We start from the raw sequence: 16,202 nt of genomic DNA, 5'->3' as shown, positions 1-16,202 counted from the left end.
CCAGTACCGAAACGAATATGTGATTAAATGACATGTAAAATACCTATCCAGGCCTGGTAAGATCTGGCATGCGTCAGCAACACCTAGGCAGGGGAACGCGCCCAGTACTGTATGTCATATCCCACGTCTTACCGATGTACTGCGCCCGGTCTTCGTCTTCTCCCGGATAAAACAAAAATGGATACATCACATCGACAATAAAATACACGCTCTTTTTGAATGATATATTGTTAATAAAAGTGCTTGTGGTTATAATGCATGCGGACGGTAAGTTGCCAATTCCGAATATGAAAATGTAACCTATGGGTTGTATAACAATGAGGCCTATGTCTATTTTCGCGTCTTTTTTTTCTCTATTAGCGTTCACATCAATATGACAATGCCTTTATGATTTTCAAGTAAGCCGCAATATTAGGTTGCATACAGAATATAAGTATTGTATTTTATTGCTTCTGATTATCTGTGAAGGAATACTTCGGGTTTTTTCTAATGCCTGTAGCTGTGGTGGTGGCTGGATGGAGAGCAATACCTTGAGTATTGTATTGGTTTTCATAACCATAATCAAATGACAATGATGACTCGACTATCATATTGAAATCGTTTGGCATCAGAGCATTCACACGCACATATAGATAAATGTAGATGCGGTAAGCCTGTATGTTTCACTAGGTAAATGTGATAATTTTAGAATTCCATGTACATTTTCATTATCGATAGTCCTAGACAAGAGCTGCAGCTCCTCCTATTGTCGTCGTAAGCTCAACCACATTCTATCATTCTATCCGAATCTATTGTGTAAACATATTAAACATATATGTAAAACCCTCGACAATAATGATGGAAGGATTAGATTACTGTGTAGGCTCCACATTTGATTTGTTTGCTCTTGCTTCAGCCTAAGCCTATTTGCTTGTCTGGCAGGAAGGGGAGGGCTTTTTCCATTGAAAGAGCAGAATTATTATCATTCACAATGGTCCTCATACATGTCTTTCATTGTAATAATATGGTGTTGTACTAAACTCAGATTCCTCTGTTTCTATATAGAAATCTGGGGTCTTTCCCATGACCAAGGGGACCATGTCAATGGAGGAGACAGCAGATACCTTCACCATCCTGTTCAGTGAAATGATGTGAACACCTGTGAGGCTGTTCTCCAGTCTTTACTAACCCAATGGAGAAAGTCCAATAAAACAGCGTTTTAGTCCAGGACTAGGCTTAATCTTTGTCTGGGAAACCAGCCCTATGTGTATGATGAATGTGACCAGTCTGCCGTCAGTCTGCCACCACCACACCTACAACAGCAGCCTGGGCCCGAGGTGCGTGGGTTGAAAAGAAAAATACACATTTCTGTGGAATGTAAGGAATATGTATCAGCCATCTTCTCCTCCTCCCTCTAGGTCCTCCTCCTCTTCCTCCCCTGGCTGGGCCCTGATCCACACAGCTACCCTCACTTCCTGCTCCCTCCTCCTCATCCTCATATTCTTTCTGGGTTCTTACGGCAACCTGGTGGTGTTCCTCTCCTTCTTCCACCCGGCCTTCCGCAAGTTCCGCACCAACTTCGACTTCATGATCCTGAACTTATCATTCTGTGATATGATTATATGTTGCGTGACTGCGCCGATGTTCGCATTGGTGCTTTTCCTGGACTCAGGTCAGTAGACTGTATATACCATAGAATACCATTCTGGAACTTTGAGGATTTATAACATAGCCTCTATAGTCATTTCATAGGATCTCTATGATATTTACTTCCTTCTGTTCTTTACTTAGTTCTTGTCTCTTGCTTCAGCTAAGACACTGGGCCCTGTCTGTCCCCGATTAATATATTTTTGTTTTGGGTGGCAGGTAGCCTAGTGGTTAGAGCGTTAGAGCATGTTCGAATCCTAGAGCCAACAAGGTGAAATCTGTTGATGTACCCTTGAGCAAGGCACTTAGCCCTTATTGCTTCAGGATTGCAGTTGATAATGGCTGACCCTGGCCGTGACCTCACTCTCCGAGGCTATCTCGGGGAGTTGGTATATGCCAAAAAAAACTATTTTCTAATTCACAAATAGGATGAATATAATCACCCACCTAATTATTATTATTGTTCTGTTGTGTGCCTATTTGAGTTCGCTTAGCTTAATAAACCAATAGAAAAGTCCCAAAACTGCAAACTGTTCCCATCTAGCACTATAGGCAGACTCAACCAAATGATCCAAGTATTTGAAAGTATTTTTCCAAATATTTGAACCCCGGTCTGATTCTTGAAGGTTTGCAAAAGTCTAAAGAGTTAACTTTTTTTTTGTTCCAGGAGGAGGGGGCGTGTCAAAGACCTTTTGCTTCACCTTCCACCTGACCAGCTCTGCCTTCATCATCATGTCTCTGGAGACGGTAGCTGTGATCGCCCTCCATCGGCTCCGTATGGTCCTGGGCCAGCAGCCCAACCGCATGGCCTCGCTCCCCTGTACTCTGGCTCTCACCGCCCTCCTCTGGACCTCTAGCTTTACTATGGCTGCCCTGCTCACCCTGCGAGCCTACCCCATGAAGGAGGGACCCTGCCTGCCTCACTTCGGCCTAACGGGTGGGCCTGCAAGGGTGGTTCTATATGTCTACCTGGCAGACTTTGCATTCTGCGTGGCGGTGGTGTCTGTCTGCTACCTCATGATTGCTCAGACGCTGAGGAAGAATGCACAGGTGAGAGAGAGAGGGAGGGATGGATGAGTAACATTTGATTTTCGTGTCAGGTAAATCACATTAGCGACCCACCCCTTGCGGGATTATTTGATACGTTTTTAAGAAACTTTAGTCACACTTAATTACTTATAACTTGCTTTAAGCATGTATAAAGCAAAATAATGTTATATCATGTTATGTCTCTCTATGCTAAGTGGTTGTTCCCATCCTGTCCCCAGGTGAGGAAGTGCCGCGTCATCACTGTAGATGCCACACGCCCGCCGCTACCACAACCCCCTCCCCCGCTCATGGCGGCCGGCTTAGAGAGCATGCAGTGTGCCGTCCAGGTTCCTTCACTCTACCGCAACCAGACCTACAACAAGCTCCAACACATTCAGACTCACTCCTACACTAACAGACCCACCAGCCAGGGTCTAGTACCCGGGGCTGCCCAGGGAGCTACCTGCTGCCAGCTCGTCTCTACCGTCAACCTGGCCACAGTTAAAGACTCCAAGGCTGTAGTAACCTGTGTGGTGATTGTATTCTCCGTCCTTCTCTGTTGTCTCCCCATGGGCGTCTCCTTAGCCCAGGACGTCCTCTCTCCAGAGAGCAGCTTCGCTCACTACCAGTTCGAACTGTGCGGTTTCGCGCTCATCTTCCTCAAGTCGTGCATCAACCCATTCGTGTACTCTCGCAACAGCGCCGGGCTTCGCCGGCGCGTCCTCTGCTGCCTCCAATGGGTGGCGCTGGTGTTCCTCTGCTGCAAGCACAAGACACGGCTCCATGCCATGGGTAAAGGTAGTCTCGAGGTCAATCGTAACAAGTCCTCGCACCACGAGACCAACTCTGCCTATGTCCTCTCACCCAAGCCACAAAGGAGACTGGTGGATCAAGCCTGTGGACCCAGTCACTCCCGGGACTGTGCCCCCAGTCCGAGAGCTACAGGCGGGCATGGTGGGCGTAAGCCCAGGCCCCCTAGCACCTCCACCCCCATCAACACCCGTATCGAGCCCTACTACAGTATCTACAACAGCAGCCCCTCTGCAGGACCCGGCTCCCCTACCAACAGTCTGCAGCCTGCTGCCAACTCCTCCTCCTCCCAGGCCTTTGGGTTCAACAAGTCCTACGTTGCCATGCACTATCACATCCACCAGGAGGTGCTGCAGGACGTTGAGAGCACCTCAGCCCATAAGATACCCATACCTTCAGTCTGACTAACCACCATGATTGATTGGATCCCTTCAGTCTAAACTGACGAATAGCCTTGGCTTAGACCTGAAGACTTGTGTTGGCTCGCCAATCTAATGCCAATAGGCTTTAGTTCAGTGGGCTAACATAGTCTTGTGGTTCTGCCAGACTTTGAGAGGACCTCGGTGCATACCTTCAGTTTAACTTACCACAATGATTTATACATGAATTGATTTATTTATTGATCAGATACTTTACTTCGAGTGTAACCCTGCCACCATGCTGAAATTGGAGAGGGATTGGGCACATAGATCAGGGATGCTAAAAGTTACTATAATATTATATGACTATTACCACAAGACACCAGAGAGTAAACGGTACTAATTGTCTGAATATCATGTGGTATTGAACTGTTAGAGGTAAAGAATAACCCCCATTGACTTCAGAATATTAAATGGAAGATCTCTTAGTCCAGAGGGAGAGAAACACCACTGATCCCATATTGTTATTGATGTTACTGAAATAAGTGGAATCACTTTTTACACTGACATGACATTTTTCATATTGTACAATTTAGATGGTCTTTCTCGTCATAATAATACTGTATTTGTGAGTCTCATACATGTTCTATGATATCAGTAAATGTTTTGCAAGTGCAATGTGTCCAGTGGCTCAAGGCAAAGAAAATATCTAAATTGAAGATCTATTGTAGATCCACAAAGGTATAAACACCTCTTATGGAGTAAGAGACCTCTGGTGGTCAACTAATCAACCTGCAACTCACTGTCCAAGCTTTTGTCATGTCACACAGTGATGTCCAGTACAGATGCTCTCAACCCCCAGACGTTTCACCATGTTGTTGAACTAACACACCTGATTCACCTAGTCAACAAGTTCAATCAGGTGAGCTAGCTGTGGAATAGTTCAAATACATAGAATGTATGGGGTTACTGAGAAGTCTGAGAACCCCTGATCTATTGTATCACATTATCTACCAGTGATCAGACAGAAGTCACTTTTTGTTTAGAGAAGAGCATCAGTTGGCCTTTTACTAAATGTGTCATGTTTGAGAGCTGAGGACCAATCAGGTTATCACATTGTGGCTAGCTATCCAAGACCATGGGGTATGACTAGAATTCATTTCAACCTAACTTTGTTCAGATGGTTTTATTTATTTTTTCAGTGTATTCCTCATTTAAACCACAGAACACACCAGATTTAGAAATCCACAGAAATGACATCTGATTTAGTGCATAACCAATGTTAATCATCAGCGCTCGTCAATAACATCCGGGGATTGAATTCACAGCACATCAGTTTATAAGATACTCTCAATCACCCTGTAACGTAACAACAACCAGGGTTGGGGTCAATTTCAGAAGTAAACTAATTCAAATCCTAATTTTCCTTACTGCTTTCGAATGAGGAAATTGGAATTTCAGTTTCCTGAATTGACAAATGGATTTGACCCCAACCCTGACACCAAAGCCCCAGTCTTACTATGCCCAGATATTTTAAAATTCAAACAGACTTTGTCGGAAGATACTGTATCTACAAACAAAAACATTTGTATAATTGTCAAGGACAAGCATGTAATCAAACTGAAATTAAGCCCAAATAAATACAGTTAAAATGCTGAGGATAAAACCAACTACGTATAAAAACATGAGCAGAGAAAATGATTTTATGTAGAGGTGCTGACTACCGGCGAATAAACTATCAGCTCTATAAATAAAGAGTCGTACACTATATAAACTCCCTGTCATTTATTGGGTAAATCACCATGTTTCGGCATCACTGTGCCTTCAGGGTGATGTCATGAATGCTTAAACCAGATTATGTAGACAAACGCTGGAATTAGTGCAACCAATGACAATAGTGAAGGGTGTGTCATAATTAAGTTAATTAGAATGAATTGAATGAAACAATAAAAAATAAAAAAATGATAGCATATTGAATATATTAGGCTATTGTTATCATATGGAAACATAAATATTGTATATATTAGCACCAACATACATTGTTCAATTCAATTTCACATATATATTTGTTTCCCATTTCATAAAAAAGTGTTAATGTCATCTTTTGGTTCAACCATAATGCATAATCAACAGGGGGAACATATTGGGTGTACGCTGATAAGCTGTAGAAAGAATGTATCCATTCATAAGACTTGTTCATAAAATGGGCCTGAGATCAAAGTCAATATTCAGACCACTAGGGGTCAATGTTTTTAGAGAGGATATCCAGTAGGCCTCCCTTTGTAGTAGTAGGATCTCAATGTTACCTCCTCTCCTTGGTAGAGCAACATGCTCAATGCCTGTCTATTTGAGAGGAGAGAGGTTGATTAGCTTCAACAAAGTGAGCTGCTACTGGATAGTCAATGTTATTTAACAGTTTCACTCAATTATTAAGGTAATTAGAATGAATTATGACACACTCCTCACTAATGTCATTGGTTGCACTAATTGCACTGTTGTCTATATAACCTGGTTTTAGCAATCATGACATTACCCTGAAGAGAACACAGTGATGCCGAAATGTTGGTGATTTACCCAATAACTTACTGGGAGTTTATATATAGTGTTCAACTACAACATGGAAGCTGGTTATCCTGATGATGCTGTTTGAATGATTGGTTGTTCTGTCCAGGCATCTTGGCCAGAGAACACTAGAACTAACCTGCCCTAAGAGGAAGATCTGAAGTCCAGTCCATAGAGCCTTGTGACGTGAACAGGGTCCCATTTCCAACTCAGATCAAATGTAAGGTTTATCATAAGGTTTTTGATGCAACATGGAGTTGGTTCAGTACATAGGAGGTTTAAGCCAGGGTGGAAGAGGGGTGCTGTGGCCCTGGGTTCCAAGGGCCGTTCCAGGATCAACACGCTCCTCTCCAAGTCCATGTCAGTCTGGACCTCCTGAGTAGTGCCATGGGCCTTGGTTCATCCAGTCTTCCATTTCAGGACATCTTTGCCTAAATCCCTGTCCTTTATTTTCTAGAACAAAGAAGACGTGTTACTAGATGTGCACATCATTTTCTCAATTTAAATGTAGTAAAACGTCTTCATTTATACTTCTGCTCATTCCTCCTTTTCGCCGTCTCTTCAGCCTCCTCTGTCTGTGCTGTTAGCTGGAGATGGATAGAAGGCCTTTCTCATCAGCTGTGTCCAGGATCTGGCATATAACTGGAGACTCAACCTGATGGGAGAAAAAAATTACCTGATCATGTTTATTTGCCATGTGTAGTCATACACTGGAAACCTGACTCGCCCAACCGCTTGCGGCAAAAACAGCAAGAATGGGTTCAAGTGTTGAACCATAACATGGTGCGCCAGTGATGCGTGTGTGCATTCTTACCCCAAGGACGTACTGGCAGGTCTGAGGCTCCAGCATGTACACAGTGACGGCATGGGGAGACTCAGACTCCTTACACCTGAGACACAGGACGGGCTTCCATCAGAGACCGGCTGTGTATTCAGTGACATGAAACGTTCTGAACGAGAATGCCAAGTGTGCAAAGCTGTCATCTAGGCAGAGGGAATCTCAAAGTCATTTGGATTTGTTTCAACACTTTTTTGGTTACTACATGATTCCATGTGTGTTATTTAATAGTTGATGTCGTCACTATTATTCTACAATGTACAAAATAGTAAAAAAGAAAGAAAAACCCTTGAATGAGTAGGCGTACCCAAACTGGTACTGTATATTATATTAAGAGACCCTACTAGACCACACCAATGATGACTCACGATATAGAGTGCCAGTCAAAAGTTTGGACATCTACTAATTCAAGTGTTTGAATTTTTTCTACATTTTAGAATAAGTGTGGAAACATATGGAATCATGTAAACTCATTAAAAAAAAGAAACGTCCCTTTCTTTCAAAAATAATTTGTAAAAATCCAAAGAACTTCACAGATCTTCATTGTAAAGGGTTTAAACACTGTTTGCCATGCTATGAACCATGAACAATTAATGAACATGCACCTGTGGAACGGTCGTTAGGACACTAACAGCTTACAGACGGAAGGAAATTATGGTCACAGTTATGAAAACAGGACACTAAAGAGGCCTTTCTATGGACTCTAATAAATTGCGATGTCCGTACTGTGAGACGCCTAAGACAGCGCTACAGGGAGACAGGACGGACAATTGATCGTCCTCGCAGTGGCAGACCATGTGCAACAACACCTACACAGGATTGGTACATCCGAACATCACACCAGCGGGACAGGTACAGGATGGCAACAACAACTGCCCGAATTGCAGCAGGAACACACAATCAGTGCTCAGACTGTCGGCAATGGGCTTATAGGCCTGTTGTCTGATGAGGACCTGCCTTACATCACCATTTCGGGTAGCCTTCCACAAACTTCCCACAATAGGTTGGGTGAATTTTGGCCCATTCCTCCTGACAGAGCTGGTGTAACTGAGTCAGGTTTGTAGGCCAGGTTTGTAAATCTTCTATAGGATTGAGGTCAGGGCTTTGTGATGGCCACTCCAAAACCTTGACTTTGTTGTCCTTAAGCCATTTTGCCACAACTTTGGAAGTCATTGTCCATTTGCGACGAAGCTTTAACTTCCTGACTGATGTCTTGAGATGTTACTTCAATATATCCACATAATTTTCCTACCTCATGATGCCATCTATTTTGTGAAGTGCCTCCTGCAGCAAAGCACCCCCACAACATGGTGCTGCCACCCCCATGCTTCACGGTTGGGATGGTGTTCTTCGGCTTGCAAGCCTCCCCCTTTTTCCTCCAGACATAACAATGGTCATTATGGCCAAACAGTTCTATTTTTGTTTCATCAGACCAGAGGACATTTCTCCAAAAAGTACAATCTTTGTCCCCATGTGCAGTTGCAAACCGTAGTCTGGCTTTTTTATGACGGTTTTGGAGCAGTGCCTTCTTCCTTACTGAATGTCCTTTCAGGTTATGTTGATATAGGACTTGTTTTACTGTGGATATAGATACTTTTGTACCTGTTTCCTCCAGCTTCGTTACAAGGTTCTTTGCTGTTGTTCTGGGATTGATTTGCACTTTTCACACCAAAGTACGTTCATCTCTAGGAGACAGAACGAGTCTCCTTCCTGAGCAGTATGACGGCTGTGTGGTCCCATGGTGTGTATACTTGCGTACTATTGGTTGTACAGATGAACGTGGTACCTTCAGGCGTTTGGAAATTGCTCCCAAGGATGAACCAGACTTGTGGAGGTATACAATTATTTTTTCTGAGGCCCTGGTTGATTTAAAAAAAAGAATTCCCATGATGTCGAGAAAAGAGACAGAGTTTGAACGTAGGCCTTGAAATACATCCACAGGTACACCTCCAACTGACTCAAATGATGTCAATCAGCCTTTCAGAATCTTCTAAAGCCATGACATAATTTTCTGTAATTTTCTAAGCTGTTTAAAGGCACAGTCAACTTAGTCTATGTAAACTTCTGACCCACTGGAATTGTGAAACAGTGAATTATAAGTGAAATAATCTGTCTGTAAACAATTGCTGGAAAAAATGACTTGTGTCATGCACAAAGTAGATGTCCTAACCGACTTGCCAAAACTATAGTTTGTTAACAAGAAATGTGTGGAGTGGTTGAAAAACAAGTTTTAATGACTCCAACCTAAGTGTATGTAAACTTCCGACTTCAATTGTATATAAGAATATTAAGAGACCCTACTTGAGCTTGACGATGACCTGTCTGGGTTTCCCCGTCAGGTCACACACGTCCCCATGGCCGTAGAAGAGAGACACCAGTCTGGGGAGGAAGTACAACCATGAAGTCCTTATCCTGACTATCATTCAATGTGTTGTCATGAGAAAATCAGGTTTCCTGGACCCTGAAGATTCCTGGACTAAAACGCCCTTTCATTTGATATTCTCCATTGAGTTTATCTTTGTCCAGGACACCAGCCCCTAATGCCCCAATATTCATTAACATTGTGCTGATCAATGAAATCTTTTTCAAAAATAAAGGTCTTGTATAGCTGACGGACGTACTTTACTTTCTGAACCCCGTGGTCTTTGAACTGGTAGGATCTGGCCACGTTCTTCTGAGCCCACTGCAGATGTTCCTCAGCGTTCCAACTGCCCACTACCACAATGTTCTTCCCCTGCTCCTTATCCTGGGAGAGAATCAATTCATCATCCTATATTAGATACTTTCACATAGCAAAAAATACATGAGGCACCCAGCCAGCCAAAACTGTAACATCTTTCAGTCTACAGGAAATATTGTGCTTCAGCATTTCAACGTTACTAAGTAAATAACCCTTACCTCATGGTACTGATGTACATGCTTCCCATAGCAGAACTCATACTTCCACCATCCCACTCCCTGCAACACACGTTCTAGACATCAGACAGAGGCTACAGTATGAAGAGTTGTGGGAGTTGAATTTACCACGATCAAGATGTAGAAACATCTCAAGGATGATCAATGGAAACAGGATGCAGCTGAGCTCAATTGAGTCTTATAGCAAAGGGCTGAATACTTATGTAAATAAGGTACGCGTTTGTTTTATAAATGTTCTAAAATTTATTAGAAACAGTTTTCGCTTTGTCATTATGGGGTATTGTGTGTAGATTGCTGAGGGGTTTATTTAATCAATTTTTGAATAAGGCTATAACGTAACAAAATGTGGAAAAAGTCAAGGGGTCTGAATACTTTGAAGGCACTGCATATTACATTGAATTAACAACAGCAGCCAATGAGCAGTAGCCAATATGTGAGCAGGTGTCCCTTTCAAAAGCCAGCCTATCAGCAGGCCTCATACTAACCCCATGGAGACAGTAGGAGCCACTCAGAAACTCTTTGATCAGCTGCTCGTCTGTCAGACGGGAAATGTGGGTGGTTCCCACGGTAACCTGGGTCTGCCCGCCCACCACCAGGGGCTTATGGGTAGAGGAGAAGGCCTCCTCTCTCATGGGGGACGTACTCTCCTCCTGGAGGACAAGAGAGGGGAGGAGGTGTTTAGTTAGAATACATTAAACAGACAGCTTCTAAACCTGGGTTGTGTTCAGTACAGACAAAACAGTTTTCAAATAGTGGGAATAGCTACCTACCCGAACTTGTCCAACAGGAATACACATTTTCGTTCTTCTGATCATGACCCTGTATTGCCCCATCAGTGGTGTAAAGTATTTAAGTAAACATATTTTAATGTACTACTTAAGTAGTTTTTTGGGGTATCTGTGTATTTTTGACCACTTTTACTTCACTACATTCCTAAAGAAAATGATGTACTTTACTCCATACATTTTCCCTGACACCCAAAAGTTCTCATTACATTTTGAATGCTTAACAGGATAGAAAAGGTCCAATTCACACACTTACAACATCCCTGGACATCCGTACTGCCTATGATCTGACAACTCACTAAACACAAATGCTTTGTTTCTGAATGATGTCTGAGTGTTGGAGTGTGCCCCTGGCTATCTGTACGTTTTTTTTTTTTACATGAAAAATTGTGCCATCTGATATGCTTAATATAAGGAATTTGAAACGATTTATACTTTTTAGTTTTGATACTTAAGTATATTTCAAACCAAATACTTTTAGACTTTTACTCAAGTAGTATTTTACTGGGTGTCTTTTACTTTTATTTGAGTAATTTCTATTAAGGTATCTTTACTTTTACTCACGTATGACAATTGGGTAATTTTTTCACCACTGTGCCCCACTACCATCACCTCTTATCAACATTCCCTTCTCTCCTGTCTTCTTTCTCACTCTCCCCTCTCTCTTTCTCCTCCCCTAGTCTCTCTCCTGTCTTCTTTCTCACTCTCCCCTTTCTCTTTCTCCTCCCCTAGTCTCTCTCCTTCCCCCCTCTCCCCTCTCTCTTTCTCCTCCGCTAGTCTCTCTCCTTCCCCCCTCGTCCTTTCTCACTCTCCCCTTTCTCTTTATCCTCCCCTAGTCTCTCTCCTTCCCCCCTCCTCCTTTCTCACTTCTCTTTCCGGGGCAGCAGCAGCGGCAGTGAAGGGAGGTTTCAGCAGCTCCTCCTGCTCCCGGTCCATCTGAGAGAGACTATGAGGCCGCAGGGGAGAACCAGACATGGCCTGGCAGAAGATGGCATTCACAGGGGACGACTTGAACCTAACAGACCACGGGATAAAGATATAAGCCTCCATATCATTTCAAACAAGGTAGTCCCCTTTACTTATAGTTGAGAAATACATCATGAGGGGAACTGGTTGGGTTTGGGATGCAGTTTACAGTTTACAGTAGACCTGCTGGTACCTGTAATTTTATTTAACCCTTACTTTACCAGGTAAGTTGACTGAGAACACATTCTAATTGACAGCAACAACTTGGGGAATAGTTACGTGGGAGAGGGGGGATGAATGAGCCAATTGTAAACTGGGGATGATTAGGTGGCCATGATGGTATGAGGGCCAGACTGGGAATTTAGCCAGGACACCAGGGTTAACACCTCTACTCTTACGATAAGTGCCACTGGATCTTTAGTTACCACAGAGAGTCAGGACACCCGTCTAATGTCCCATCCAAAAGATGGCACCCTACACAAGGCAATGTCCCCAATCACTCCCCTTGGGCATTGGGATTTTTCTTTAGACAAGAGAAAAGAGTGCCTCCTACTGGCCCTCCAACACCACTTCCAGCAGCATCTCCCATCCAGGGACTGACCCTGCTTAGCTTCAGTGGCAAGCCAGCAGTGGGGTGAAGGGTGGTATGCTGTTGTATTTTGGTTGTGTACCTCATTCTCTCTCTACCCACCTGTATTTGGGGTGTGCACAGATCAGAGGGGTCAGCACCACTACTTCGTACTCGCAGGTAGTGACCTCAGCAATAGAGAGGATCTCGTGCTTGGCTTCAGGGTGGCAGACATACAGCACATTGGTGGAGCGAGGCGTGTTCTGTTTCAGGACACACGCCGTCCCGTGGGCCATCAACACCGGGTAGTATGGAGTCAGCTGGCCCTCCACGTTCTTAGTGGGAACCTAGAAACATTTATATTTTCATCGCTTAGCAGAGACAATCGGCACATTCAACTTAGGTAGATAAACTAATCACAGCAAGTAAAACCTTCAAAATAGCGACCCATGATTAGAGAGAGAAATAAAACGAGAAAAGACAAAGTTCAAAGAAGTCTTACGAAGTGTTTTTTTAAATGTATTTATGTGTATGAGTCAAGATGTTGAACAACCAACCTCTTTCTCAGCTTCTGGCGTGGGATCCATCTCCTCAACTTTCTCTACCTCTGCAATTTCTGTTCCTGAAGTGGCTGAAGACTCTGTCGTCTTGGTCATGCTTCCCAAGACGTACTCCTGAACTTTGATCTGCCAGATCAACATGAAAATCATTTTTTCTTATTTATTGCAACATACTTGATGGTAGACATTATAATGATGCCAATTTTGAAGTAACATAATTTCCCACTGACCTGTCCCGTCTCCTTCTCCTCATGGTATTGTCTCACATGTTTCCCATGACACACCTCATACGTCCAGTATGACTCAATCTATTAATTAACACCACAACAAATGCCAGAAGAGACAGTGGTTAGCCTATCCATAGAAAGTGACAGCACAGTACATGACATACACTACCGTTCAAAAGTTTGGGGTCACTTAGAAATGTCCTTGTTTTTTACTGAAAAGCCATTTTTTCCATTAAAATAACATAAAATTGATCAGCAATACTGTGTAGACATTGTTAATGTTGTAAATGACTATTGTAGCTGGAAACGGCAGATTGTTTATGGATTTTCTACAGGAGTGATGGTTGCTGATAATGGGCCTCTGTACGCCTATGTAGATATTCCATAAAATAAATCTACCGTTTCCAGCTATAATAGTCATTAACAATGTCTACACTGTATTTCTTATCAATTTGAAGTTATTTTAATGGACCAAAAATATTGCTTTTCTTTCAAAAACAAGGACATTTCTAAGTGACCCCAAATTTATTTGTATGTTTTATAGATCCCCATTAGCTGCTGCCAAAGCAGGAGCTACTCTTCCTGGGGTCCAGCTAAATTAAGGTGATTTATACAACTTTAAAACATTACAATACATTCACAGATTTCACAACACACCGTGTCCCCTCAGGCCCCTACTCCACCACATTACTAAATCCACATGTATGTTATTGTATGTGTGTGTGTGTCAATACTTGTGTTGCTTCACAGTCCCCACTGTTCCATAAGGTGTTTATCTGGGTTTTTATTTCAAATTGTACTGCTTGCATCCGTTACTTGATGTGGAATAGAGTTCCATGTAGTCATGGTTCCATGTAGTCATGGCTCTATGTAGTACTATGTGCCTTCCATAGTCTGTTATGGGCTTGGGGACTGTGAAGAGACCTCTTGTGGCATGACTTGTGGGGTATGCATGGGTGTCCGGGCTGTGTGCCAGTAGTTTAGACAGTGTACATCTATAGCATGTGATCCCTAGGGGGGGGGGGGGGCCCATGACATTAGTGTTGCAGTGGTACTCAGTATAGCCTATATTTAGACAGAAGTAGAAGTGAAACGGTTCAGTTCTCACTCTGTAGGAGCAGCTGCTCTCTTTGAACAGTGGGTCCAGCAGATCACCTGGAGTGGGACCAGCGTACACCTTGTCATCATCCTGCGAGAGAGGGGTGCGGAGAGAGATAAAAAGGGAGGGAGGGGAGACAGGCAGAAAGACAAACAGACACAGAGGGAGACAGGAGGATAAGTGAGAAGCAATATTGTTGTAAAGAGTGAAACTGAAAATGATTACTCAAACTCACACCATCTCCATTTGACAAGGAAGGCAGGAGACATTTGTATTTCTCCTTCTCTGTTGTTGTCATAATGACAAAGTCATCTTCTTTGTAGAAGGCACCTGAGGTTGGCTATGGAAGGACAGATTTAGGGTCAGATGTTGTGTAAGTGCTCTACTTTGCAGCAGTCATAACAGGCAAACTATGCATGGTCAGTTTCTGCGTTGGCAGTCATATGACAACAGCCATAACAAGGAATACCAGCTAGCTAGGCTTAAGCTTAACATACTTTATCACCATTTAAAACTAGCTAGCTAACGTTCGCTTTTCAATGAAATCATAAATAACCAGCCATGATTTAACGTTAACTATGACAAAAACTGTATTTATTCTCTATCACAAAACACTCACCAGGGTGAATTCGGCCCCGGGCCAGTTAATTTTGAATGGGATTTCATCAGTAAACGAAGGAGATCCACCTCTGTTAGCCGACACACCACAATACACCTCCAACAAACCCCCAAACAACACGAACAACAGCCGAGTCCCGTCCATTACCTCTGCAAGGCTCGATCGCTAACTACCTTCTACGGTGCCTGCCAAGGCATGAGATAGCTAACCTGAGTTAAAACCGGGTTAGCTTTGGAGTTATCGTAAAATTATGAATCCATCTGGCTGTCTCTCTTTCATTTGTCAACACAGCGAACAGGAAGTATCCAGTCGTTTGCCACGTCTATTTCCGGTACAGCCTGTTTAGCCAGCTTTGGGACACACAACATCGGCAGTCTGTATTGGTTGGACTCCCTGAGTTGTGAATTGTTCTTGTGGGTGGCGACGGAAAACAACTCTACCACAATATACCCGGCTTCACCAAAAAAATACGTTTCCTGTCAACAAAAGCATATGTATAATCTTTAGGAACTCTACTTACCAGAAACCAACCTTACTAAAGCACAAACTGTTCGGGTCATTCTGTGCTGGCCTACTCACAGGGATCCTAAATCCTCACCCTTTGCCCAATGTCCACCCTCCCCTACTTTCCTCAGGGTCTCAGGTGGTTGTTGTAATACTGTTGTACCCTGTATATAGCCTCGGTATTGTTATTTAACTTTTTATTTAAAAAATACTTTAGTTTATTTAGTAAATATTTTCTTAACTCTATTTTGTGAACTGCATTGTTGACCCTTTTTTGATACCATTTGAAAGGAAACACTTTGAAATTTGAGGAAATGTTAATTTAATGTAGGAGAATATAACACATTAGATCTGGTAAAAGATAATACAAAGAACAAACCAAGCGCTTTCTTGTATTTTTGTTGTACCATCATCTTTGAAATGCAAGAGAAAGGCCAATATATAATTTAGAAATCTAAGCGCAATTTAGATTTTGGACACTAGATGGCATCAGTGTATGTGCAAAGTTTTGGACTGATTCAATGAACCATTGTATTTCTGTTCAAAATGCGGGGGGACCCACTGATCCAGTACAGGTTTTAAGGGCCTGAGGTTTGTAGTTTTTCAAAGCTTTGCCTACCGAGTACACATTGAGATATGGATGAAGTTGCACTTCCTAGGGCTTCCACTAGCTTGGATCGAGGGCTGAGGTTCTTGCCTGCCATATGAGTTCTGTTATACTCACAGACATCATT

At 42.9% G+C, this 16,202-nt stretch overlaps 2 protein-coding genes across 2 annotated transcripts; one reads left to right on the top strand and one right to left on the bottom strand.

Annotated features, from left to right (window-relative positions):
• The first annotated feature begins 111 nt into the window (after nt 1-111).
• On the top strand, nt 112-5,501 carry LOC139382043 (G protein-coupled receptor 75). The gene is made up of 5 exons (XM_071125993.1): nt 112-267; nt 1,045-1,316; nt 1,398-1,651; nt 2,294-2,676; nt 2,895-5,501. The coding sequence occupies exons 2-5, from the start codon at nt 1,243-1,245 to the stop codon at nt 3,867-3,869; spliced, it is 1,686 nt and encodes a 561-aa protein (XP_070982094.1). The 5' UTR covers nt 112-267; nt 1,045-1,242; the 3' UTR covers nt 3,870-5,501.
• On the bottom strand, nt 4,996-15,333 carry LOC139382044 (endoplasmic reticulum lectin 1-like). The gene is made up of 14 exons (XM_071125994.1): nt 14,965-15,333; nt 14,581-14,685; nt 14,355-14,435; nt 13,250-13,327; nt 13,017-13,145; nt 12,583-12,806; nt 11,793-11,940; nt 10,626-10,790; nt 10,123-10,182; nt 9,846-9,970; nt 9,526-9,603; nt 7,201-7,276; nt 6,918-7,041; nt 4,996-6,839 (listed from the first exon to the last, which is right to left on the bottom strand). Exons 1-13 carry the CDS (start codon nt 15,106-15,108, stop codon nt 6,970-6,972), a joined length of 1,485 nt encoding a protein of 494 aa, XP_070982095.1. The 5' UTR covers nt 15,109-15,333; the 3' UTR covers nt 4,996-6,839; nt 6,918-6,969.
• Nucleotides 15,334-16,202: the final 869 nt, after the last annotated feature.

Source organism: Oncorhynchus clarkii, chromosome 23, assembly GCF_045791955.1.
Source record: "Oncorhynchus clarkii lewisi isolate Uvic-CL-2024 chromosome 23, UVic_Ocla_1.0, whole genome shotgun sequence".
Taxonomy (NCBI): domain Eukaryota; kingdom Metazoa; phylum Chordata; class Actinopteri; order Salmoniformes; family Salmonidae; genus Oncorhynchus; species Oncorhynchus clarkii.
This window is presented reverse-complemented; position numbering and strand designations above follow the sequence as displayed.